Source organism: Orbicella faveolata, unplaced genomic scaffold, assembly GCF_042242905.1.
Source record: "Orbicella faveolata isolate gen_17 unplaced genomic scaffold, um_ofav_v1 contig_12, whole genome shotgun sequence".
Classification (NCBI taxonomy): Eukaryota; Metazoa; Cnidaria; class Anthozoa; order Scleractinia; family Merulinidae; genus Orbicella; species Orbicella faveolata.
Window position 1 is genome coordinate 16,314,127 of NW_028301539.1, and position 27,957 is coordinate 16,342,083.

The following is a 27,957-nucleotide window of genomic DNA, read 5'->3' on the forward strand; positions in this document are numbered from 1 at the left end:
CAATTATTTATAAAAAAAAGTTAGCATATAATGAGCCTGGTACAGATTTTGTGAATCAGAGATGCTACTTGTTCTTGGAATAATTCTTGCTCTGCTGGCACTTGTGCATCACTGCATTTTCGAAGGCCAGCAGGTTTTATTTAGTCTTAAAAGAATATCCAAACTATTTGAATCATCCAAATGCCCAAGGTTAGTTCAGAAATTGATAGTCCTACCGTTTACCTCCTAAGCTAATTTTTCTTTCAGTTATTCTCTTCTAAGGCTGAACAGTTTTAGTGAGATATAAGTCACGTGACCCTCAAAGAATCTTTGGGACACTCATCCTACACTTTTTATACGATCAGAACAAAGCAGTCAGCGAATATTTACTGCAATTCGAACACGTACCTATGTACGAATACCGGAATGTAGTTTTTGCAGAGATTAAGAGAGCAGGTCTGACTTTGAGGAAAATCAGGTTTGGGAAGTAAATGTAAATTTATGGAGGTGTCCTGAGAGGAGCTCGTTTTATCAGGTTGATCTCAAGTGTCACACACCTTTGCAGATGTGCTTGGAATGAAAATCACAATCAAGCCAAACGATCAATTAGATTGGTTCAGCCGCTACTATACGTCCTTCTTTTTTGCACAAAGGGAACCTCGTGTTTAGTTAAATCTAATAAGGTAGGCTGCGCAGAAAACATAGCTTCATCAGTTATATCTCCCAAGGTAGAAGGTCAGATTTAAAGACATTTTGTAGCATTGAAGGCGGGCTGGTGAAATAATTCAGCGATGTTTCTTGCGTTTGCCATCGTTGCTCTATTAGCACCTGCACTTTCCCTAGGTATGTAAAATGTCTTATTTAGCACCTCATGGATTTCCCATTGGCCTTAATATTATACTGCGTGTTTGCCGTGCCTACGTGCACTGTTTCTATTTCACTTTATTTTCCTTTGGTTTGTAAACCCCCTTTCTTGTCATTTTATACAAAAGTTGACGAGTTGTGAGTTTCTCACGTCAAAGGTCCCAAATGCGACCTCTCACGCGAGAACGTCACTAACGGATACCCGTTAAACGGTCAAAACGAACGGCTGGCGAACGGCCAACGAACGGATGAGAAAAGGATGTTCCAGCCGTTCAAAACGGTTTCAAATACCGTTCGAACGGCACTGGAAAAATTTCGAACGGATGATGCCAGCCGCTCGAACGGCGAACGAAAAATTTCGAACAAATGACGCCAGCCGTTCGAACGGCTAACAAAAAGTTTCAAACGGATGATGCCAGCCGTTCGAATGGCTGACGAATCTTTCGAACGGATGATGCCACCTGTTCGAATGTCTAACGGAAAATTTCGAACGGGTGACCCCAGGCGTTCGAACTGCTAAAGAAAAATTTGGATCATACGATTTCAGGCGTTCGAATGGCCGAAGAAAAGGGTTCGTATTGAACGAATGGTTATAAACGGCTCGGCGGCTGAATGCGGGAGATCTTGATGTTTTGATAAAGGATGTGTTTTTGCTCCCCTTTTGTAGGTCTATAGCTACAATTCTTATTGCACACTTCTTTATTTCTGCTTTCAAAACTTGACAAAACTTAGAAATGGACACCAAAAGCTTTTAACGTTACCGTATACCTTCAGAGGTGTCTCGCGCGCAAGCGATGAAGCACGTGCAGTTTAAGCTGTAGATACCTAAACCCCATATCAAATTAAAGCTTATAGAGCTGGCTATCAAACTATATCAAGAATTTTGAAATAAAATGAATTGCCGAATTTTTCACGACCACTAAATGCGAGCGCCCGAATCACCTTTCGGACGCTACAAGTCAAAGCGAATTTTGTTTTTCGCCAATTTAATTTGTTCCCCGGTTTCAGGGCCCAAAGCACTTAAAAAACATGTCTGCATTTTGGCATATTAAATTGCAGTAAAAAGTTACAAAATAATTTCGAAATAGGATTAAAAAAACCGCTCTCGAAGAAAAAATATTTCGAAATTAACAATTCGCAGACAGGTTTTTGTAGTTTATATGCTAAACTAGCCACTGTCCAAATTTGAGGGCAATTGAACAAATTCCTTCTGAGTTATAACTCTTTAAAGTGGCTGCTTCAAGCGAAAAAATTTATTCGAGAAAACAGCGCTAAGAAAAAACTCCACCCACAAACGCCTCAACTGGGTTCTCAGATAACTGAGCCAATCAGTGCAGGGAACGTTTACTGCCGTTTACCTCCTGGTGAAATTTACGTGCGAATCTCCAAAAAAACAATTGTGTTTCGCAATACGATCAAGGCGCCGAAGGCGGAGAGATAATTTTTCTGTAGCTAAGTTTTTCTTGAAGCAGGTCTGGCAAAATGGGGAAGACTAAAAAGGATACGAACGCTAGAGTGGCTGGGTGAAGAAAACAAACAAAAGAAAGCGCGGCGGAGCAACTGTGTGTGGTCAACTTTGCATAGGTAATATTTCAAATGGTCTCAATGAATCCGACGATTCGTCCATATTGGACTCATCAGAAGAGTCTCTGTTAACGTCCCTTTTATTGCTGTCAAGTTCCAAAATTTTTACAGAACCTTTCTTTTCTCTTACCTCGATTTTTTTTGTCGGCCTTGACGATAGCTATAGCTTCATCCGCGTGGCGAACTTTCGCTTCTTCACTCATTGATGTATTTTCATTCGTTGTTCGCTGTTTTCGCTTTTTGGAACTGGTCCATGTTTTTAACGTAGTCTATGTTCACTTACAACTTACTAGAGTTACACCTAATACGAAAAATGCTTGGTGGCCACAATAACAATGCTGATCAATCAACTGAATAGTCAATTCGTGACATCCATCATAGAGGTAATTCCCGTGAAAATCGTCTCGGTGTTTGCATACGCGCCGTAGGGCTGTCAATCAAGAGGTAAACTTTTATTTCCGGCGAAAACGTAAAACTGCTATTTCTCCGCCAATATTTAGCCTTTGTCAAACTTTTTTTCAGAAATTAAAGATTATTCTTCGACCACTACTTTGACTAAAACTCCAAATTTGACAAAAATTGCCGACCCGAAGGTATACTGTAACCTTAACAGAATAGAACCGGCAATAATTGTTTTCTATCACGGACCCGCATCTGTCTCTTCGCAAATATGCGGAAATTTGCATACCAATCGTCGACCCGTTGTGCGTGACCTGTAACGCAAGTTTTGTTATAGAGATCAAGCACACTTCGACAGAAATCAATAAAAAACAATAAAATTGTCTTGTTTCAACATCTCGCCTCAGAGTAGAGCACCAAGTTTATTTTAATATTACGTCCTGTCTGTTTTTTGGTAATACCACGTCAATCGATTTGATTCATTGTAATATTCCGTATCTGAGTTTTCCAAAGAGAAAGGAAGAACTTCTCTTCCAATGGCCCTTTAGAGTCTGAGTTTCAAGTTTTCAAAGTTTGTTTAGTTCAGTTAGTTGGAATTCAGTGCGAAAAACGGCGAACGAGGAAATAGGGGAGAGGCGCATTCTCTCGCTCCGCTTCTCCCCTAGTTTTTCGCTTGCTGTTATTCCCGCTGCGCCCGAACCCACTGAACGCCTGGACTAGGCTATTTTCCTCTGTACTTAAAATGCGAACACATGGTTTTAGTGTTATTTTCAAAGCGTGGCACCGAAATTTCTAGAAGAAAACGTTTCAATCGTGTCAAATAATTAAAGTGCGAAACTGTTAGGAGTTCTCACTTGTTTTCACTTCTGTGCACGGCTAAACTTTCCAAAGACACATATCATTGTGCTTCAACAACTACAGTTATTTAATGATAAACAAAACCTGGAGTTCACAATGTCCATTTGAACTAAATTAAGTGTCTGAGTAGTATAGGTGGCTTATATGGGCAGTAACCAATCAGAAAGACAATAGGCTATTGCTTAGCGAACAATGGATTATATTGTCCTTTAAATCCAACATGGCCGCCACAAATTTCAGCCAATCAGGAGCCGAATTAAAAATTCAAGATGGCGGCGCCCATGAAAGTGAGGCCGTTTTGAAAAACAGACCACCAGCCTCGATGGTGGACTGGGATCGGTCGCACAGATTTCCATGGCGACACAAATCACACCAGGGTCACGCAAAAATGTCACGCAACTTTAAAATCGATACCGGCAAGCGGCCATGATGAAGAGAGACTTGGGTCCGACTCCATCTTAGATAGGGTGTGGCAAAGCAAGACGAGACGATGACCTTATCGGTATCCAATCAGAGGAAAGAAATCAGAATGAATTAAAAATATTGGCTCTTCCCCAGTCCCCTCTCTTAAGGAATGCATTAAACCAAACATCACACAGTGTCAAATGTCACGAACTTTAATATCAAAACTTTTGCGCTAACATTACCAAGATATGACGTCATTGCCATGTTGATCGAGTAAAAAGACTGGTTTCTATCGCCATCAGACAATTTCAAATGAACTTTAATGTCTAAGAAGTTTGCACGAAAATTACAGGAAGCTGTTCATTGTGTTTCAAATAAGATAACACTATTAAGAAAAGGAAACAAAAATTATTTTTATCTAGCGTGAATGCAATCTTTGACGAGTAATGAATAATAAGCGAAAGCAAAAATATATGGGGTAAAAGGTGAGAAAAAAAAATGCAATTGAAATACTTCAAGTGGAAATGAATTTCTAATGGCGTTTGCAATAAAATCTAAACTCCATGACTTCGATTGTTCTCTTGAGAAAAGCATCATTCAAAGGAATTTTGAACAAACAATACGCATTTTGGACGACCATGCATTGAAGAATTAACATAATTAGTCAGAGATGACACGTGGAATAAATTAAAACCGAAAAGCACGTGTTTAGAAGCTGTATCTTAACCCTTAATATCATGAAAGAAATTTCAAACTTTTCGCCCTTAAAGTAAAGATCTAACTTCATTAACAAACACTACAAGCTAATTGCTTCAAATAAAACAACCGCTCGAATAATAAGCAGTTTTCAAATAGCGACGAAAATCTCATAAATCAAAGATACTCCTTTCCTTCAAAGCGTCACACAACTAGCAATCACTCAACTCTGTAACTGCCAACACAGGAAAGAAACAACAAAGGGGACGTGTGATGAACGTCGTGACAAGTAAAATGAATTCTCTCTAGACCGTTTGACTTATAAACGGGTATTCACAAAACAATAGACATTGTTACGTGGTTAACGACCAATGAGAAGATGGGGAATATGGGGTTCACGATGTCACATGGTTAAGAACCGATGAGAAGACGGGGAATATGGGGGTATACCTCACAGTATTGTCCTTAAATTGTTATAAACAAAACAAAGAGTTTAAGTCTTTATAACGTTTATTGAATAATAAAAACATGAACTCCAAAGGGAGAATTGATTATAATTTTAATTCTATAAGTGTTGACCTTGGGTATTCCACAAAGAGCTGGGAACTAGACTCGTTTCCAGTTTCTCGGACTCTTGGTTCCACCTCCTCCTCGTCCCCATTCCTACACTTACTTTGCATAATTTGCTTCTTTTTTCTCCTCCTCCTCCTCTTCCATTTCCTCCATCTCTTCCTCCTCCTCCTCCTCCACCTCCTCTACCACCTCCTCCCTCTCCACCTGCTCGACTAGACTAATCAAAATCTTTAAACATCAAGGTACTCGCTTTTTAAGGAGCTTTAATCGGCATGTACTTGACCATCCTCTTGCCTACAAGTACTGTAAGAGTTCTTGCCTAAATGTTTTGAATCCAAAGTACTATAAAGAAAGTACAGATTTCTTAAAAGGAGTCATTAGATTATTGTAAACTTTGCTCAGAACAGGGGGATTTAACCTACAATCATGGACAAAAGTCTTGGGACAAATTTGCACTTTTGGTGCTTTTGCGCACACGCCAGACGCGAATACAGCTTCACCTGTCTAACCTCGCCCCCCACCTCCCCATACAATGTTGAAAACTAGTACCCGCAATTTCACCTGATTTTCAACATTGTGTTGGGTGGGGAGCAGGGTCAGCAACGCGTTTTTAAAGGATGTAGCAGCGCTTTTTTCAAACTTCAGTTCTAAAACACAGATAATTCATTACATTACATAAAGGTCCCGAAGACTTTTTTCCACGATTGCAGCTGGCATGTTTGTTGCGTTTAGTCGATTTCTGATCCAAAGATATTTGCAAACTGGAGCCCTTTTTCTTCCATGTCTCAGCATAATCGAATTCGAATTCTTAAAGCAGCAAAGGTGAAAGAAAACACCGCGCAAAAGTAGCGCAAATTTTCCAGAGGTTGAAGACGAGTTCCGCGCAAACGGGATCAATTTTGTGCACGTGGTTTCTTTTAAATGACGTACATTGTGTTGTAGTCTAGAAGTATTAATTTTAGTCTTCAAAGGATCTAGTTAAAAATAATTTAAAATTTAAATCAAGCTAATAATTGATACATGGCCGTTTTTTCAACTTTATTATTTACACCTGTAGGATGTGGTATGCGTCCCCCTTTAGCCAGAGTGGTGAATGGTGTTGATGCCAGTCCCCACTCATGGCCGTGGCAGATTTCCCTTCGTGTGCGTGGTAGACATATCTGCGGTGGATCTCTTATAAGGTCTGACTGGGTTGTGACTGCAGCGCATTGCGTGGACAGAAATCCATCACCAAGTGGTTATACAGTTGTTGTGGGTGCGTTAAACGTTATTATACGTAGTACTTTACCGCTGTCGATATGAAGGACTATGACTCTAGGAAGTTTTAATTTATGACATACAAAACTAGTGGTAAACCAAAATAAAACAAAAGTGGTATAAGCCTATAAAGCAAAAAGAAAGATAAAATAAATATTGAGATATTGGGAAATAATGCATCGATGCAAGTGGAATTGAAATTCATGTTTGTTAAAATTACTACAGGTGCTCACAGGCGAACTGGAACCACGTCTGTGCAACAGACGTTTCGATTGAAGGCTCTTTACAAGCACAGCGGCTTTACCATGCAGAACCTTAAGCACGACATTGCAGTTCTTCAGTTAGAGAGAAATGCACAGTTGAGTGACAAAGTGACTACAGTTTGTCTTCCTGACCAAGATGCAGATTTGAATTCCAAGTGTTACATAACAGGTTTGACTTCACTCTTAATAAAACCGAAATAGCACCGCTGAGTCCAATTCAGAACAATCATGCAAGCACAAAAATGGGTATTGAAGAGTTAAAACTAAATGAATGCGTAGTGATTTTGCAAAAAAAAAAAAAAAAAAAAAATGTAAGAAAGGCAACTCAAAGTGTTATGTTAGCTACTAAGTAAGTAACACAAGGGTAAGTTATTTAGTCGTGAGTAAGGTTTGCTTTCGGACTACTTTGATTAATTTCAATCAAGAGCACAAATAGATGATTGAAAATTCCCTACAAAGTAAATTCAGCGTTTGAAGTAGAACGCGTCTTGACATTTATACCAAGAGTTTAAGCTACCTAGTAGTTCGCATTTGTACATACTAACCACAATCATTACAGTATAAGAGTAAACCCTATTTATAATCCCAATCTAGTTTAGATAGTATTTTTTAAAAGTTTAAGGTCTAACGTATTAAACATGACTTTAGGATGGGGTCGCACTTCAGGCGGAGGACCAGCGGCAAACATACTCCAGCAGGCACAACTACCACTCGTGTCGCACAATAAATGCAAAGAGAAATACGGGGTTGTCGACAGCAGCGCCCACTTGTGTGCTGGAGCGGGACAATCAGCTGCTTCAGGAGGATGCAATGGAGACAGTGGTGGTCCGCTTGTTTGTGAGATGGCAGGCAAGTGGTATCTGCATGGTGCCGTCAGTTTCGGAAAAGAGAATTGTCCAACAACCCACTATACAGTGTTCACCCGAATTACAAGCTATAGGTCTTGGATACTGGAGAAAATAGGTTTGTATTTCGAGTACTGGATTGCTGCTAATTATGAAACAAATTCATTGTACTTGTGTGTTAGGTTCAACGTTTGATTTCAAAACGATAGTGAAAAAAGTTTTGTTTTAATGCAATCATGAAATAGCTTTTTACCAATTAGATAAAGCGGGGTAGCTGTCTTGCCTTTGATCATGTAGTCCTTAGAAGAAAAAGATAGAGTTATTTGCCTTTAATAATTCAATTCAATGTACTTACACATATTTTTGAATTTTATTTCAAATAAATTCATTTCATTAACATAGTTAACAATAAAGATTAGCGAAAAAACTGAGCAACGACGTTTCGGTGTCATCCTGGCACCATTTTCAAGTTAAAAAATATTTGTGCGAAAAGTAAACTAATTTATACCAGTGGTAGAGGTGCGAAATTGAATAAATTAAGATTAAGATAGCTGTTCAATGTTCATGTTCATTCCAATGAGGTGTCAAACACTGGTAATGAGTTCAGTGTCTGTTCAAAGCCTAAACAAATACTTTTGCGCGAATGGAGTCTGACTGTGTGTTAACTTGAAAATGGTGCCTGGATGACACCGAAACGTCGTTGCTCAGTTTTTTCGCTAATCTTTATTGTTAACTGTATTTCCAAATTCATTAACATAAACATAAATAAAAATCAGAAAAAGTTGGCCACTTCCACTTCAAAGGAATTTATTTAATACAATTCAATGGCGTAATTAAAAAAGTTGTAAATATATAAATAAAGGGAAGCCATAAAGGTAATCTGTAAAAGAGTAATGAAGCTCCATACACGACAGATCACGTAATGTAATTACAATATAAATGTTAAGAACATACATATCATTAAAATTTATTGTAAGCTAATCTGTTGAAGATTGGACAGTAGAATATATTAACTTAACTTAACTTAACTTAACTTAACTTAACTTAACTTAGAAAGACTATAAATTTAGTGTAATATAAAAGAAACTAATGTAAATATTATAACAGTGTGCCCCTGTTCAACAGTCAGGCAATGTACCATGGCAAGACAAGGTGAGAAGAAGATACAGTTTCGTTTTCGAACTTCCTGTAGTGTCAAAAATCTAATACTTTTGTTGGGAATGAAATTCAAACGGAATTCCCAATGCCATACGGTAACCACAATGTTGTGTTTCTGGTGTGGCTGGGATTTAATTTAGAATATAACTCCCTTAGAGCACCAATAAGCGCGGATGTACTGAAAATAGAGCAGTTGTCATGCTTTTCTGTTAATTTAATGTTAAAAGTCCACGTTCGATGTACCAAAATTCTAACATGGCACCAGGGATTTAGAAAATTCAACATCTGGTCTGGTTTTTTTTTTTGTGTGCCACTGCTCTTATGGGAATTACCAGACAAGGAAATCGAAGAGTGTTTGCAATTTTGGGCAGAAAACCTTGTAACCACGTTTAAATATTCATATAGCAAACAAGGGCTATTATGGACGGACCATTAGAAAAGTGATGGCGGTGAGGGGGGAGGGGGGATTTTTTAGCTTCCACGAATTTCTTTTTTTCGCTCACTGCTGGTGCAGGAATATTTTTTCAGGTGGTAGCCAGATAGACTGGCTACCAATGAAAACCATACTTTGTGGTTTTTTATTTTGTTAAAAGTACCGGTGGCAGTGTTGCTGTTTATGTTGTTGACAGTTAAAGTTTTAACACTTACTCCTGTAATTTTTATTGTGGGCACAATAATTTTATAGAATATTTACGAAGATACCAAATTTTATTATTTATTCATTACAAATTTTATGTTAATATTTTTGTTATAATACAGTATACAGTGTATGTAGTAGGTACACTAGCTGCAATTTAAAACAAAAACAAGGTTCTAATTGTCTCCTTTCAATAAGAAGAAAGTGATTTTTGTTTATTCATATTGTGCCTGGCAATATTGTTGATTCTTGAATGATATTTCTGCCTATTGTAGTATGAGTTAATTTATGTCACCTTATATTTGCCATTTCATGCAGCGTGAGGAAAACACTTCAGTACACTGTTAGATGTCTTTAGTTATTAATAATAATATAGCAGGGCCTGGAGTAAGGCCACAAGAATATTTTGAATAAGAATTATTTTTAATAGACACTGGCAACTTAAATATATTAAATTTTAGTCACAATTGGACCTTCCTTCTGCATGAATTTTTTTTCTTTACCTTCTTCTTAGCAGGAGTTTTTTTCTTGGCATTTTACCTTGCATGATTTTTTTTTGTTTTGTTTTTCCCCACCCCCCACCCTCCATCACTTTTCTAATGGTCTGTCCCTTATTAAAGCCATATTGAACTCAAGCTTACGCTTTGTCTACAGGAGAAGGAGGACGAGGAGGACCTAACCCACCTCCACCCCCGCAAACTCCACCGCCTGGTGAGTACGCCTTCGTTAATTGGGGCTGTATTAAATTAAATAGTTTAGCTAGTGCGTATTTAGAAGCTTGGAAGCGAACTGTATATTTTTTTCAGCGCTGCTTTACATCGTTGTAAAGCACAACGTTATGATCTAGCGTTATTTGTAACCAACCATAGAAGAAATAGACATTTTTGCTAAGTATGGTATTTAGAGATTAAAATTGGCGAACAAACAAGAGAAGGCAGAGGATAATAATCACCAATTTTGGTCTAACATAAACAGATAAATTATTGTACTGAGAGTCGAATTGATAGGGTCGCTAATTTTAGCTAATGTCTTCGAGGAAAACACTTTAGAGAATCAAGAATAAATTACACAAATTCAAAATCGCCTGCATGAACAAATAAACAAATAAATATGAAGTAAATAATACAATTCTTGCATGATGATAAAATAATCCTGGTATAAAAAGGGACTGCTAGCTTAAAGCGTACTTATTGTCTCCCAGCTGAGTAAACAACGATTGAATTAAACAACGATTGATTCCAATTTGTTCTCGAAATGAGTCGTTTTTTTCCCAAAACGCTTGACGAAGGGTCTCGAAGGCATCGAGAAATCTTCAAAAAAGGTTCACTAATACTTGCATGCATTGCAATTCCACTCATGTTATTATAATTCACCTGTTTGGTTCTGCTTAGAACACCTGGTTACCAGCTTGGACATAATCTAAGCACTGCTTTAAGGGCCCGTTAACCGATTGATGCGCGCGCTCGCGCGCGTTGCTAAGGAGGTGAAATTTCACTTCCGGTTACTTACGTCAGCGTGAGCGCGGAAAATAAAAACAACTCAATAACTTGCAGATTCGCTTACATTTTAGATGTTTTTCTTTGTCTTTCACAAAATGCAAAGTAAAAAAAGTACAAGCAAAGACAAAATAAGAGAAAGAGAGAAAAACAAGAGCAATAGAAACAGAAAAACTAACTAACTCCGTGTGGCTTTGTTTGATCTTACCGAAGTGCACTGGTAGTGTAAATTGCGCTCGCGCTGATAGGGCAACTTCCAATATATATCTGGCGCACTTCCGGTTTCTTTAAATGCTAAAGGAAACGCGGTTTTTCATTAAATCCAGCCTTTTTTGACGGATTTCGATTAAAGCCAACGTTGGAAACATAGCTATGCATTCCTTTTTCGAAATCATGTTTTTTTCAGAAAATTACGAATTTTTTAATATTTTGAAATTCTCTCAAAATTTGACCTTTTAGAAATGAAACAAAATCTGTGCATAGCGTTATGAGGATTTAAATTAAAATATAAAATCAATGAAAAAACTCCCAATTAAGTAATTTTCCTCGGGGCCTTTGTGTCTTTTCAGTATTAGTCACATGACCATGGGCGTGGCCTGATGACGTCATCACTAGTGTTGCTGATCATGAAAAAGTTAACTCTGAACTAATTAAAAACGATGAGGTTATATGAGAATAATTTTCCTTAGCGACGCCTTGAAAAGATCGGTTAATTGGCCCTTAAGCCAAAGGGAGAATTTATGTTGTCACTATACATCAGCATCAAGTGGATGTAACTTATTTGAAACACTAACTCAGTGCAGTGAGCGAGCGCACCTTGCTTAAATATTATCGTTATGATATTTTATTATTATTATTATTATTATTATTAGAACAAGCAATCAATTCTTGTGTGTAATTTGTAGACCAATCAGTGCGAATTTGTAAACATTTTGTGCTAAACATCCTTGATTCACTACTATAGTGGACTATGAATTATTTTCTCTATACAGATTGTAAAGACGATTGGATTGCATGCAGCAGTATTAAAGATTATTGCTCGTTTCCGTCATTCAAGTATCGTTTTTGCAAAAAGACATGTGGCGGTTGTAAGTACAGCAATTATTATCTTTAGAAATACACAAGAAACCCTTAGCCAAATGTTGAAAAATATAGGGAAACCACGTTTTCGTTTACAAAGGACAGTCTTTTCTTACTTCGTTGGTTTGCCTTAGTTTTCTTCTTTTCTTTTCTTTTTGCGTGATATTGGTTCCATCAATTCCTGATATGCTGAAGATAAAGAAAAACTGAGAATGATTTACAAGTTACACGTATATTCGTATGGCGGTTTATATCTAGACTGCAAAATACTTTAAAGCTTCTGATATGTATGAATGCGTTTTTTCCACAGGTTAAATCAGGATTACCAAATCCAAGCAAAGCTCCGACTCCGCTGATTCAGCATGATTTGACTGTATTTCATTTCGGTAGATTTAATAAAGAAAATACTTAACTTGCAAGTTTGATCTGTTGTCATGTTGCTGTAGTTATTGACGTTGATTTTGTTGTTCATTCCTTTAGTGTTTCCCTCCAACCCTTACCTGAGTGGCCCTTAGCTGAGGGCACCAATCGAAATTCGAAGATTTCAACTGACAGATGCAGCAACAGAGCACGCGCAAATTTGGCTATTATTTTTTATAATTATAAAAGGATACAATTTTGCTCATATTTAAAAAATCAAATATGATATATAATTTGTACTTTAAAAATAGTAAGAATTCTCCTAAGAGTTATATATCCAGCCATTTGATTCGCTTGACTGTTCCACAAATTCATAAGGTCGTTATTTCTTGAAGTACCACTGAAGCCTGACGGTGTTATTGGTAATGTCATAAGTGGACGCGAGGAAAAAAAATTGAAGTGGGCAGAATGAATCAGGTAGCAACACAGCTTACTCCCTCCCTGGCATCCTCTTCCATATTTCCTGCAACAAAAGAGGAAAAGCTAAAAGAAACAAGAGCTTGTAGGGTTGGCTAGCTGGATTGATATGAACGGACGGACGAACGGACGGACGGACGGAAGGCATCAAACGATATCACAAGGAAAATATTTATTATGTCATTTGCCGCGAGGATACGAAATTTCCCAAGTGTGATAGAGTACTCAACTAGATGCATGCTCGCCTTCGTTTTACCGGGTTTAAGAGTTTGCAGGAGAAGTAGTTCATGACCTGCTACAATCAGAGTCCGAAATATTTAATATTGGTTTAACTTCTGCTCGAACACTTTTTTTTTGTTTAACAAAAGGCGTCTTATGTATCTATTTGTAATAATTACTTTGTGTTCCTTTCCATCGTCGTGCATTGTTTTCTCCCAAGGATTTATAGCGGAGCTCCGGCGGAGCCCCATACCCATATAGGGGAGAAAAGGAAACCCATGAATTGATTTTCTCATGGTTATCATGGCTAGCGGTATTGCTCGTGGGCGCGTACGCACGACGGCGACGACGACGACGACGACGACGACGGAGTCGCGCAAGATGGCGGCCATACTCCAGCTAATAGGTTGACAGAGACATGCACCCTCAGTTGGTAGCGGGTGAATGCCATTTTTCTTGGCGGGACTTTTAAAGAAAAACGATAGCGGAGGTTGATTTAATATTTTTAAGACAGGGTTGCGCTGAAGCAAAAGACAGAAAGCAAGAATTAACAGGCAAAGAAGTAGCGAAGAATATCGCGAAAAAGACTGAGCGGGCCAGCGCTGGGGAAGGAGGCGAAACAGTACTAAACAATGCCGTGAATTATAGCTAGTCAAGGGCTAGAGAAAGGAGGTGAAATAATACCGAACAATGCCGTGAACCAAAGCTAACGAGGGCTATAGAAAGGAGGCGAAAGTACCCGACAAATTGATTCAGAAGACTGCCGAACTCCCCATGGCCAAGTTCAAAATTCGCGCGAACGTGATGCTGTGCAGCCGTGCAAGAAAATTCAAAAGTCACCTGATTTGGTCAGGTGATGAACATTAGAGAAATCAAACGTACCCGAGTGTTTTAGAGAAATTGCAAAACACTAAACGTAGCGGAAAGAAGTGGTTGATTCGTTGATCTATCGAAAATATAACTTCAGTTTATTCTTCACAACTTTTGCTGCAAGTTTCTGCCTGGAAGATTTACACTGGCCGAACTGAATTGTCAACTTGCGGTAAGTGACTTTTGTTGTTGCGTTTGGTATGAAAATTAACAAGTTTCATCGGCGATATAAGCTTATTTTCAATTGGAATCCATTAAAAGTCTTCCTTATTTGAAGCCATGCTGTAAGAGATTTTAAAAATTGCATCGTTTTAATTTCGCTCGTCTCTAAACAATAACACGTGGGTCGCTTTGGAGGTTGCTGTAAGTTGTAAACAAATTATGTTTTCTATCGATTTTCGTCGTCAATTTAAGCTTATAACCTCACATCTAAAAATAAGCTTAACCAAAATCGTACTTGTAAACACGGCCGGGCGAGTTTTGAAGTTTTCTCTGATTTAGGTAGCACTGCCGCTTCGTAGACTGCTAAAATTTGTTCTTCTGTTGTTGAAAACTGAACCAAGAAAGGTCTACAAACCATTTTAAGCCGAAGCGAACAGGATTTGCTAAATTTACTTTTGTTCCTATGTGAATATTTGCATATTGTGATTACAAAGTATGGAGATTTCCTCGTTTTGTTAGTTCAATTTATTCGGTTTGGCGAAATGCTTTTGTGAATTCCGAGGTTAAATTGGTTGAAGACTGGTAATAAAAGCTACTGCCAATGAAATGACTGCATAGCTAAATTAAGCCGTCGGCAAAAATACAGACTCTCAGTAATATTCAAATTTAAGCGTGAATAATTTTTCAACTTTAACACCGCAAGCTTAAACGAATTTTCTTTACCCTCTCTTTTATTCGGTCACCGTTCACTGAAAAGGGATTTGCTGTTGATACTCGAGCTCAGATGTAGTGATATGCATCTTGTGTTTATAATGTAGATTTCCTCGTTTTATTTTGTTGTCTGTCCAATTAGTTCGGTTTGGTGAAATGCTTATATAGTCCAAAATGTCGAGTAGACGATTATGCATGGCAATCCTGTCTGCAAATGAAGCTCTGCTTTGATTTTGATTGGCTATTTCATGTTATTTGTGCCATTGCTTTTGGTTGGGGGTACATGGACCGTATTTTGTTAATAAGAGGTTATTCCCCAATGCGGTATTTACACTTAATATGGAAATGTTCCAAAAAAGTGAGATAGTACTAATTGACTCGGTAAATTGAACAGTGTAATAGAAGTTCTTACCCTGACCATTTCTCAGTAATAAGAAGAACTTTTACATACATATATACACAATTTAGTTGGAGAGAGTGCTCTCCTATCTCCACTCTCTCTCTCTCTTTACTCTCTTCTTCACACTAATTTTTTATTTACTAACTTATTAAATGAATGTCACTGACTGTTTTCTTTGTTGTGCATGCATACTTTTTTGCTGGTCGAAGAAAGTTTCAGTTTCTTCCTGGCTGTACAGTTTCCTTTCTCCTGTCCTGTACCAATTTGTTTGTGATATAACTTCGTGAATTCTCTATTCTCCTTAAATTTTATCTCATCAGGTTGATAGAATGCACTCTCAGAGTGTTCCATCATTGTCTTCAGTCGCTACAATTTTCCGGAAAAAAGCAATAGTTTTCTTAATTTCCTTTTACTTTGTGTTAGGACTTTTTAACCTGCCTGTAATTGGCCCATGGGCATTACGGGAGAATAATTTTCAAGGAAAGAATTACATTCGTTTTAGTGTTGAGTATTTTAAATTGTTATGAATTAGGCATTTCTTTTTATTTTTTATATTTTTTATTTTAGTCCCATGCAATGTTTTATGGTTTTACCGAGGTATACCATGTAAATGTAAATAATGCACTGGAATTGGCGAATCAGAGTGTGCATTATATCGGCTTTAAACACAAACCACATATTATAAATGACTCATATAAATGATATTTTTATTACAGAGAACTGGACAGGGCAAGAACTTCTCCTTCTTTTGTGAATTTATATATTAATTCCTCTCAGTGCTGTCAAAATGTCTCAGGAACCTTCATTTCTGATAATCTATTATTTTCCACCATACCTACAGCACAGAAGCTACATGTATATTCTGTTATCCTGCCTTAACTGCTAGGAAAAATTTTGGCAGAGCTGTTTCAACAGTTTCACTTAAATTGATTTCCAGTAACAGCGCTACATGTAGCAGTGTTATTGAGTGTGAACTTTATGGGGGATTTTAAATTTTTATTTTTTTATGATTACAGATGACAACAAATATACATGTGTATACATAACCTGATGTTGGTGTTGGTTACAAACTGTAGTTCATAATAGTCATCCTATTACAGGTAAGGGGGAAAAGTTCAGAGAGTTTAGAACATTTCTTCCCCCAGCACACCTTCTGTCTATAGGTGCAATAATTGAGAGGTTATATATATGTACGAAGAGTAATGTAAAGTTACTGTATAAACTTAGCATTAAAATCTGACATTTGAATGCCTCCTTTGCTAAAATTAGTCATGATTTAATTGTTATCACTCCCTGTGAATTCATAGAGATTCCAGAGGCAATTATAACCTAATGTGGAAGTCCTGTCTTCAAGTGAGGGAAAATGACACAAAAGAGTTACAATGAAAGTAAAGAGAATTGTGAATGTTGATATGGTGTACATTATACATCTTGTAAAGGCATTTGGTGGGGCCAAAGGCATAACATTTCATGTATTGCTTTTTCAGGACAAATTATATAACAGTGACGTTTTAAAAGGTGTGATCAGAAAAATAATGAGTACATTGTCCAGGCAGCATCAGTTTATGGACAGCATATGCAGACGGTAAGAGGAACTGTAAGCACTACCATGTAAGTTAGTTTAATTTATGCTTATGACTTCTTGTTCTTGAATTTTGTGTCATTTCATCACAAGAATAGGTAACGAAAGATGCAATAGTTGTTGCAATATATTTTTGAAGGAAAACTTGTAAGTCTGCCTATGCTGGATAACAGCCATGTGTAAACTGAATGTGAAGCAAACAATATGTTAAATATGGGGCAACCCTAAAACCCAGAAACCGGAATCCGGAATCTGGAACCAAAAACCGGAATCCAGAAACTGGAAACCGGAATCCGCAAATCAAAGAAAATAAGTTCTTCAAGTACGCGAAAATTGTTTTGCTTAGCTTTTCGACTGTAAAAAGTAAGTTGCCAAGTAAAAAGGACCTCAAACTTAACCTCTTTTGAAACGAAAATTCCCCGTCTGTTGAAATTGTGCAACCGTTATTTTTAGTGAGGGCTATGATTATGAGAATCTCAGTAAAGTGCATCTTAATTTTACTCCAAGCACCTTGAGAGTGTCTAAAATAAGCTTGCTGGTAATTGCCATTTTGTTTAATAAGTGATCTTCAATTTACCGGAAGTATAAATTTATCCTTTATGTCTAGTACATACTGAACAAGACAGAAAATGTCATAGGGAACAGGATATCCATCAGTGGCAGCCCCCTGTACATTGACGGTCACGCCCCCCAATTTCGAAGTCCAAGGGCTAACCCGTCTGGTCTAAATATGAAATTTGATTTTTCCAACAGATATGAGACCAATTCCAGATTAACACAATTTCCACACATACTGTGACAAATCAGCATTTCATATTCTTGGCGGCCATCATATTAAAACAATTTGTAGAAATGTTGCACACTTACTTCCGTCTGCTTCTCACTTGCTGACAGATCAGACCACATCCTGTTCAAAGATGCTAAAAGACTGCCAGAAACTCACTGCAATAGCCTATAATAGCTTGTTGTTAATGTGCTGCTCACCAGTCTTCTCAGAGCAATTTGATCTAGACAAGAACTGGGCTCTCACCAGGGCCAGCTTGAACAAAAGATGGATAACTTAGCCTATGAGCAGGCTCTCGTGTTTGGGCTGGGGGTGTGATTGGCAAAGCCGCATGAAGGCTCTTGGTGACATGCCAATGCAGAAAAACACTAGACACCTATTTAGCCTGCTCAGACAATAGAGACAGATACTAGAGCCTGCTCGCAGGCTATGAGTAACTCTATCCACCCAAAAAATCAGTAACCCTGACTGGATAGTGATGTACTGAATGAATAGCTTTATGCAGCTTTTGAACAACGGGGCCAGATATATAGCTAAGGGTTGTTCAGAACTAGTCAATAATTTTTTAGCAATTACAGTCTGTGGCTGAAGTAAAGCCAAGAAAATAAATAACAACAAAATGATTTTTGCTCATATTTATTTATTAGACATTGCTGAAGTGAATTATTTCTATCATCATTCATAATATCTGGATTCCAGATTCTGGTTTTTAGTTCCGGATTCTGGATTCCAGATTCTGGATTCCGGATTTCGGTTTCCAAATTCAGTGTTTTAGGGTTGCCCCAGATGATGTATGTGCATATGTTAATCTTGAATAATCTGAAATTTCAGAGAGTTTAAAAATATCATATCATATCTGCGATGGTTCTGAGGTGGAGGGCTGTTACATGTACATGCAAATGTCTCATGCACGATTTTTCACTCATTATGATTCAGGTGCAAATAGTTTCTGTATCTGTTGATGTGCAACAATCTACACCAATATTTCAACCTAATAATGTACAATGTATATTAATTAACCAAATTATGCTGTTTGTTTTTAGTTGGCCAGTGCTACTACATAGTAATGTGATGTTGAAGTGCACAAATTTACAAACATGCCCAGTGTCAACTTGTCAAATACATGTATATGAACTGGCCAGACAGTGTAGATTACAAAATTCTCTGAAAGGTAAGATGTTTCTTAAACATTATTTTGTAATTAATGATTTCTCAGACATTGTTTTCTTCAAGAAAAGATTCATACCCCACATGGAGGTTTTTTCTCTATTAGAGCTCTTGATTCCTGATACTTTAATTTGGAATTTCTAAAGACTGGCCGTGAATGGGTGTTGGGTGTGAATATCTTCTGGAACTGCACATTCATTCATTGAGTAGGCAAGAACATCAGTATTTATCCTGACAAACTCTGATTTTCTTCTGGAAGCTGAACTCATATACAGTTGTACAGTTATATGTACAACCAAACAGCCTGGATGACCCTGTGATTGGGACTGTGCACATTGTTGTAACCCTCAATGTTCCAGTTGCTTGTTTGAAGCAAATTGCATTTGCTCTCGAAAGCAAGTGGTGAAGTTCATAACAGTTATGTAAGTTTGCTTTGTATCTCAGGGCAGAGCCTGCCACAGTGAAAGTTGGAGTACCAACCCCTAGCATTTGATTCACTACTAACACTCAGTAAACAGCTAACAATGAAGTACACTGTATATCAAAGAAAGGAATTACATGCCTGTTCCTGTCAGTCAATATATGAACAGGTTACAGATGGGAAGCCTGTTTTAAAACATGAAAGATTTTCAAAGCAACCATGGCCTGGTGAGATATTTCTGAGGTAATATAAATTTAAGGTCCTTATGATTGCTTATAGGCATTGATTTTTATTGTAAACAATATCTTACTGAGTGTATTTTTCTTGTGTGCTAATTGTTGGAGAACACAGAGGTCACTGTTATGACAGAGATATTAATTTGTGAAAAGTTCTATAAACAAATGCATCTGGGAACAAATTAATTTATCATGGATGCAGCTTCTGAGAGATCCCCAATATTAATGGAACATACACTGTTCATACAGTACATGTAAAAGAGTTTAGTAATTCATTACTTATGATTGTAATGCTTTGTTTGGTTTCTCTGTATTTACAGACAACTTGATGGGATTATATTTCTGCATCAAGTTCATTGAATAAACTGACTTGGAGGTTCAGTTCTGCAACCCATCCTGTTTGTAGTAATATCATAGCTGCAACATTGTGACAGATACACTGCATTACATTATTAAGAAACACATATTAACTAATTATTTTTAAGTGCCTGTTAATTTAATCAGTTTTTCTTAGAGATAATTTACTCATTGTTTATTTAAATAATTGGCTTTTTGGCTTTAAAATGATATTTATTGAGCTTTTAATTCAATTTTGTGATAATCTGCATTGGACATGGCATAAATTGATATTTTGCCAACACGAAATGGAGAACTGGGTCTTAAGCAAAGTTGCAGGATTAGCATTTTTGTAGAAAGAAAGGGTTGAGAAATTTGTGACATTCTACAGACAGCCTTGCCATTCGCAATGTCCAATAAGGTTAATTTGTTCCATTCTGTTGTAGAAATAGTGTTCTCTAATTTATAAATTATTTCAATCTGTTGTTTAAACGATTGCCTTATAACCCCATGTCTGGCTTTGGTGCATGTGGGATATTGATGTATTTTTTATCCATTTTGCTGTAAATTATCTTAATTGATGTGTCAATCAAAACATATCTTGGATATGCTGGGCTCTTCTGACAAATGTACCTATGCCTCATAACCTTTGAGTGCATTTGGTTGTGTAGTGCAGACAAAATACATGTACATAATATAACTTCCTCTTAGCTCACTGATAATTCTAGGTATAATTTAATCATAGCAAAATTAATCAATGGAACCCAATCACAGCTCTTGTAGTCCACAATGCCAGTCGAGAAAAAGAACAAATCACATTGAAATTGAATAATAAAATTATTATTAGGAGCCTATGCAAGTATTCATGATCAGCAAAAAAAAAAAACCGTAATTACCATTCATGCGAGGGTGATTTTGCTTATTGCAAACCCTTCCAGCAGGAGGAGACTCCATACAATAGTGAAGATGGCTAAATGTATCTTTGGGGACAAGTTAGAAAACAAAACTTTCCAACTTTTCACATATGTATACTGTTTTGGTATTTTTGTGAGATTTCATTTGGTAGAGATTCAGGGACTGAGTATATTGTAACCACTGCATTTCAATCAGTCCCAATAAACAAAAAAAATGTGTAAACTTCTTTTGTGTGGGAGTCCCCATGTTAACTAAGGAAGAATATAATGATTAATGACAATGCCTTGTCTTTCTGAATAAGGTAGGAAAGAACAAGAAATGCCACCAAAAAGCACAGAAGACAGTTCTGTTATGTGATCAAGATTTTTGGTAGCTTCCCAGAAATCCTTGAAATTGTGGCTCTATATTTCATAATCACACCATCTTACACCTCGATCTGCTGAAGTAATACTAGTTCCGGCTGAAACTATTAAATCATTCGCAATTTACCTCATACATGTTGGATTATTTTCATTAGTAACAACATTCCGAAAAATAACTGAGGAGCTCCGCTTTTAGGCTGGCCTAAATCTATATATTAGCGGAACTCCGGCGGAGCCCCATACCCATATAGGGGAGAAAAGGAAACCCACGAATTGATTTTCTCATGGTTATCATGGCTAGCGGTATTGCTCGTGGGCGCGTACGTACGACGGCGACGACGACGGAGTCGCGCAAGATGGCGGCCATACTCCAGCTAATAAGTTGACAGAGACATGCACCCTCAGTTGGTAGCGGGTGAATGCCATTTTTCTTGGCGGGATTTTTAAAGAAAAACGATAGCGGAGGTTGATTTAATATTTTTAAGACAGGGTTGCGCTGAAGCAAAAGACAGAAAGCAAGAATTAACAGGCAAAGAAGTAGCGAAGAATATCGCGAAAAAGACTGAGCGGGCCAGCGCTGGGGAAGGAGGCGAAACAGTACTGAACAATGCCGTGAATTATAGCTAGTCAAGGGCTAGAGAAAGGAGGTGAAATAATACCGAACAATGCCGTGAACCAAAGCTAACGAGGACTATAGAAAGGAGGCGAAAGTACCCGACAAATTGATTCAGAAGACTGCCGAACTCCCAATGGCCAAGTTCAAAATTCGCGCGAACGTGATGCTGTGGAGCCGTGCAAGAAAATTCAAAAGTCACCTGATTTGGTCAGGTGATGAACATTAGAGAAATCAAACGTACCCGAGTGTTTTAGAGAAATTGCAAAACAGTAAACGTAGCGGAAAGAAGTGGTTGATTCGTTGATCTATCGAAAATATAACTTCAGTTTAGTCTTCACAACTTTTGGTGCAAGTTTCTGCCTGGAAGATTTACACTGGCCGAACTGAATTGCCAACTTGCGGTAAGTGACTTTTGTTGTTGCGTTTGGTATGAAAATTAACAAGTTTCCTCGGCGATATAAGCTTATTTTCAATTGGAATCCATTAAAAGTCTTCCTTATTTGAAGCCATGCTGTAAGAGATTTTAAAAATTGCATCGTTTTAATTTCGCTCGTCTCTAAACAATAACACGTGGGTCGCTTTGGAGGTTGCTGTAAGTTGTAAACAAATTATGTTTTCTATCGATTTTCGTCGTCAATTTAACCTTATAACCTCACATCTAAAAATAAGCTTAACCAAAATCGTACTTGTAAACACGGCCGGGCGAGTTTTGAAGTTTTCTCTGATTTAGTTAGCACTGCCGCTTCGTAGACTGCTAAAATTTGTTCTTCTGTTGTTGAAAACTGAACCAAGAAAGGTCTACAAACCATTTTAAGCCGAAGCGAACAGGATTTGCTAAATTTACTTTTGTTCCTATGTGAATATTTGCATATTGTGATTACAAAGTATGGAGATTTCCTCGTTTTGTTAGTTCAATTTATTCGGTTTGGCGAAATGCTTTTGTGAATTCCGAGGTTAAATTGGTTGAAGACTGGTAATAAAAGCTACTGCCAATGAAATGACTGCATAGCTAAATTAAGCCGTCGGCAAAAATACAGACTCTCAGTAATATTCAAATTTAAGCGTGAATAATTTTTCAACTTTAACACCGCAAGCTTAAACGAATTTTCTTTACCCTCTCTTTTATTCGGTCACCGTTCACTGAAAAGGGATTTGTTGTTGATACTCGAGCTCAGATGTAGTGATATGCATCTTGTGTTTATAATGTAGATTTCCTCGTTTTATTTTGTTGTCTGTCCAATTAGTTCGGTTTGGTGAAATGCTTATATAGTCCAAAATGTCGAGTAGACGATTATGCATGGCAATCCTGTCTGCAAATGAAGCTCTGCTTTGATTTTGATTGGCTATTTCATGTTATTTGTGCCATTGCTTTTGGTTGGGGGTACATGGACCGTATTTTGTTAATAAGAGGTTATTCCCCAATGCGGTATTTACACTTAATATGGAAATGTTCCAAAAAAGTGAGATAGTACTAATTGACTCGGTAAATTGAACAGTGTAATAGAAGTTCTTGCCCTGACCATTTCTCAGTAATAAGAAGAACTTTTACATACATATATACACAATTTAGTTGGAGAGAGTGCTCTCCTATCTCCACTCTCTCTCTCTCTTTACTCTCTTCTTCACACTAATTTTTTATTTACTAACTTATTAAATGAATGTCACTGACTGTTTTCTTTGTTGTGCATGCATACTTTTTTGCTGGTCGAAGAAAGTTTCAGTTTCTTCCTGGCTGTACAGTTTCCTTTCTCCTGTCCTGTACCAATTTGTTTGTGATATAACTTCGTGAATTCTCTATTCTCCTTAAATTTTATCTCATCAGGTTGATAGAATGCACTCTCAGAGTGTTCCATCATTGTCTTCAGTCGCTACAATTTTCCGGAAAAAAGCAATAGTTTTCTTAATTTCCTTTTACTTTGTGTTAGGACTTTTTAGCCTGCCTGTAATTGGCCCATGGGCATTACGGGAGAATAATTTTCAAGTAAAGAATTACATTCGTTTTAGTGTTGAGTATTTTAAATTGTTATGAATTAGGCATTTCTTTTTATTTTTTATATTTTTTATTTTAGTCCCACGCAATGTTTTATGGTTTTACCGAGGTATACCATGTAAATGTAAATAATGCACTGGAATTGGCGAATCAGAGTGTGCATTATATCGGCTTTAAACACAAACCACATATTATAAATGACTCATGTAAATGATATTTTTATTACAGAGAACTGGACAGGGCAAGAACTTCTCCTTCTTTTGTGAATTTATATATTAATTCCTCTCAGTGCTGTCAAAATGTCTCAGCTGGGAACCTTCATTTCTGATAATCTATTATTTTCCACCATACCTACAGCACAGAAGCTCACCAAATCCTAATTGATAACTAACATGTGTGTATCTCTAGCCTTTGCTGTGTGCTACATGTATATTCTGTTATCCTGCCTTAACTGCTAGGAAAAATTTTGGCAGAGCTGTTTCAACAGTTTCACTTAAATTGATTTCCAGTAACAGCGCTACATGTAGCAGTGTTATTGAGTGTGAACTTTATGCAGGATTTTAAATTTTTATTTTTTTATGATTACAGATGACAACAAAATATACATGTGTATACATAACCTGATGTTGGTGTTGGTTACAAACTGTAGTTCATAATAGTCATCCTATTACAGGTAAGGGGGAAAAGTTCAGAGAGTTTAGAACATTTCTTCCCCCAGCACACCTTCTGTATATAGGTGCAATAATTGAGAGGTTATATATATGTACGAAGAGTAATGTAAAGTTACTGTATAAACTTAGCATTAAAATCTGACATTTAAATGCCTCCTTTGCTAACATTAGTCATGATTTAATTGTTATCACTCCCTGTGAATTCATAGAGATTCCAGAGGCAATTATAACCTAATGTGGAAGTCCTGTCTTCAAGTGAGGGAAAATGACACAAAAGATTTACAATGAAAGTAAAGAGAATTGTGAATGTTGATATGGTGTACATTATACATCTTGTAAAGGCATTTGGTGAGTGCCAAAGGCATAACATTTCATGTGTTGCTTTTTCAGGACAAATTATATAACAGTGACGTTTTAAAAGGTGTGATCAGAAAAATAATGAGTACATTGTTCAGGCAGCATCAGTTTATGGACAGCATATGCAGACGGTAAGAGGAACTGTAAGCACTACCATGTAAGTTAGTTTTATGCTTATGACTTCTTGTTCTTGAATTTTGTGTCATTTCATCATAAGAATAGGTAACGAAAGATGCAATAGTTGTTGCAATATATTTTTGAAGGAAAACTTATAAGTCTGCCTATGCTGGATAACAGCCACGTGTAAACTGAATGTGAAGCAAACAATATGTTAAATATGGGGCAACCCTAAAACCCAGAAACCGGAATCCGGAATCTGGAACCAAAAACCGGAATCCAGAAACTGGAAACCGGAATCTGCAAATCAAAGAAAATAAGTTCTTCAAGTATGCGAAAATTGTTTTGCTTAGCTTTTCGACTGTAAAAAGTGAGCTGCCAAGTAAAAAAGACCTCAAACTTAACCTTTTTTGAAACAAAAATTCCCTGTCTGTTGAAATTGTGCAACCGTTATTTTTAGTGAGGGCTATGATTATGAGAATCTCAGTAAAGTGCATCTTAATTTTATTCCAAGCACCTCGAGAGTGTCTAAAATAAGCTTGCTGGTAATTGCCATTTTGTTTAATAAGTGATCTTCAATTTACCGGAAGTATAAATTTATCCTTTATGTCTAGTACATACTGAACAAGATAGAAAATGTCATAGAGAACAGGATATCCATCAGTGGCAGCCCCCTGTACATTGACGGTCACGCCCCCCAATTTCGAAGTCCAAGGGCTAACTCGTCTGGTCTAAATATGAAATTTGATTTTTCCAACAGATACGAGACCAATTCCAGATTAACACAATTTCCACACATACTGTGACAAATCAGCATTTCATATTCTTGGCGGCCATCATATTAAAACAATTTGTAGAAATGTTGCACACTTACTTCCGTCTGCTTCTCACTTGCTGACAGATCAGACCACATGCTGTTCAAAGATGCTAAAAGACTGCCAGAAACTCACTGCAATAGCCTATAATAGCTTGTTGTTAATGTGCTGCTCACCAGTCTTCTCAGAGCAATTTGATCTAGACAAGAATTGGGCTCTCACCAGGGCCAGCTTGAACAAAAGATGGGTAACTTAGCTTATGAGCAGGCTCTCGTGTTTGGGCTGGGGGTGTGATTGGCAAAGCCGCATGAAGGCTCTTGGTGACATGCCAATGCAGAAAAACACTAGACACCTATTTAGCCTGCTCAGACAATAGAGACAGATACTAGAGCCTGCTCGCAGGCTATGAGTAACTCTATCCACCCAAAAAATCAGTAACCCTGACTGGATAGTGATGTACCGAATGAATAGCTTTATGCAGCTTTTGAACAACGGGGCCAGATATATAGCTAAGGGTTGTTCAGAACTAGTCAAAATTCTCTGAAAGGTAAGATGTTTCTTAAACATTATTTTGTAATTAATGATTTCTCAGACATTGTTTTCTTCAAGAAAAGATTCATACCCCACATGGAGGTTTTTTCTCTATTAGAGCTCTTGATTCCTGATACTTTAATTTGGAATTTCTAAAGACTGACCGTGAATGGGTGTTGGGTGTGAATATCTTCTGGAACTGCACATTCATTCATTGAGTAGGCAAGAACATCAGTATTTATCCTGACAAACTCTAATTTTCTTCTGGAAGCTGAACTCATATACAGTTGTACAGTTATATGTACAACCAAACAGCCTGGATGACCCTGTGATTGGGACTGTGCACATTGTTGTAACCCTCAATGTTCCAGTTGCTTGTTTGAAGCAAATTGCATTTGCTCTCGAAAGCAAGTGGCGAAGTTCATAACAGTTATGTAAGTTTGCTTTGTATCTCAGGGCAGAGCCTGCCACAGTGAAAGTTGGAGTACCAACCCCTAGCATTTGATTCACTACTAACACTCAGTAAACAGCTAACAATGAAGTACACTGTATATCAAAGAAAGGAATTACATGCCTGTTCCTGTCAGTCAATATATGAACAGGTTACAGATGGGGAGCCTGTATTAAAACATGAAAGATTTTCAAAGCAACCATGGCCTGGTGAGATATTTCTGAGGTAATATAAATTTAAGGTCCTTATGATTGCTTATAGGCATTGATTTTTATTGTAAACAATATCTTACTGAGTGTATTTTTCTTGTGTGCTAATTGTTGGAGAACACAGAGGTCACTGTTATGACAGAGATATTAATTTGTGAAAAGTTCTATAAACAAATGCATCTGGGAACAAATTAATTTATCATGGATGCAGCTTCTGAGAGATCCCCAATATTAATGGAACATACACTGTTCATACAGTACATGTAAAAGAGTTTAGTAATTCATTACTTATGATTGTAATGCTTTGTTTGGTTTCTCTGTATTTACAGACAACTTGATGGGATTATAAATTCTGCACCAAGTTCATTGAATAAACTGACTTGGAGGTTCAGTTCTGCAACCCATCCTGTTTGTAGTAATATCATAGCTGCAACATTGTGACAGATACACTGCATTACATTATTAAGAAACACATATTAACTAATTATTTTTAAGTGCCTGTTAATTTAATCAGTTTTTCTTAGAGATAATTTACTCATGGTTTATTTAAATAATTGGCTTTTTGGCTTTAAAATGATATTTATTGAGCTTTTAAATCAATTTTGTGATAATCTGCATTGGACACGGCATAAATTGATATTTTGCCAACACGAAATGGAGAACTGGGTCTTAAGCAAAGTTGCAGGATTAGCATTTTTGTAGAAAGAAAGGGTTGAGAAATTTGTGACATTCTACAGACAGCCTTGCCATTCGCAATGTCCGATAAGGTTAATTTGTTCCATTCTGTTGTAGAAATAGTGTTCTCTAATTTATAAATTATTTCAATCTGTTGTTTAAACGATTGCCTTATAATTATAACCCCATGTCTGGCTTTGGTGCATGTAGGATATTGATGTATTTTTTATCCATTTTGCTGTAAATTATCTTAATTGATGTGTCAATCAAAACATATCTTGGATATGCTGGGCTCTTCTGACAAATGTACCTATGCCTCATAACCTTTGAGTGCATTTGGTTGTGTAGTGCAGACAAAATACATGTACATAATATAACTTCCTCTTAGCTCACTGATAATTCTTGTTATAATTTAATCATAGCAAAATT

The 27,957-nt window shown here is 37.1% G+C and overlaps 1 protein-coding gene across 1 annotated transcript; it reads left to right on the top strand.

Annotated features, from left to right (window-relative positions):
* Nucleotides 1-603: 603 nt before the first annotated feature.
* Nucleotides 604-12,513, top strand: LOC110060354 (elastase-1-like). Its single transcript, XM_089282554.1, has 7 exons — nucleotides 604-822; nucleotides 6,416-6,613; nucleotides 6,841-7,047; nucleotides 7,527-7,841; nucleotides 10,173-10,229; nucleotides 12,007-12,102; nucleotides 12,405-12,513. The coding sequence occupies exons 1-7, from the start codon at nucleotides 771-773 to the stop codon at nucleotides 12,407-12,409; spliced, it is 930 nt and encodes a 309-aa protein (XP_089138680.1). The 5' UTR covers nucleotides 604-770; the 3' UTR covers nucleotides 12,410-12,513.
* Nucleotides 12,514-27,957: the final 15,444 nt, after the last annotated feature.

Coding starts and splice junctions, on each gene's coding strand:
- LOC110060354 (XM_089282554.1), top strand. CDS start 771: ATGTTTCTTGCGTTTGCCATCGTTGCTCTATTAGCACCTGCACTTTCC. Junction 823..6,415: donor AGCACCTGCACTTTCCCTAG/GTATGTAAAATG, acceptor TTACACCTGTAG/GATGTGGTATGCGTCCCCCT. Junction 7,842..10,172: donor TTGGATACTGGAGAAAATAG/GTTTGTATTTCG, acceptor CTTTGTCTACAG/GAGAAGGAGGACGAGGAGGA.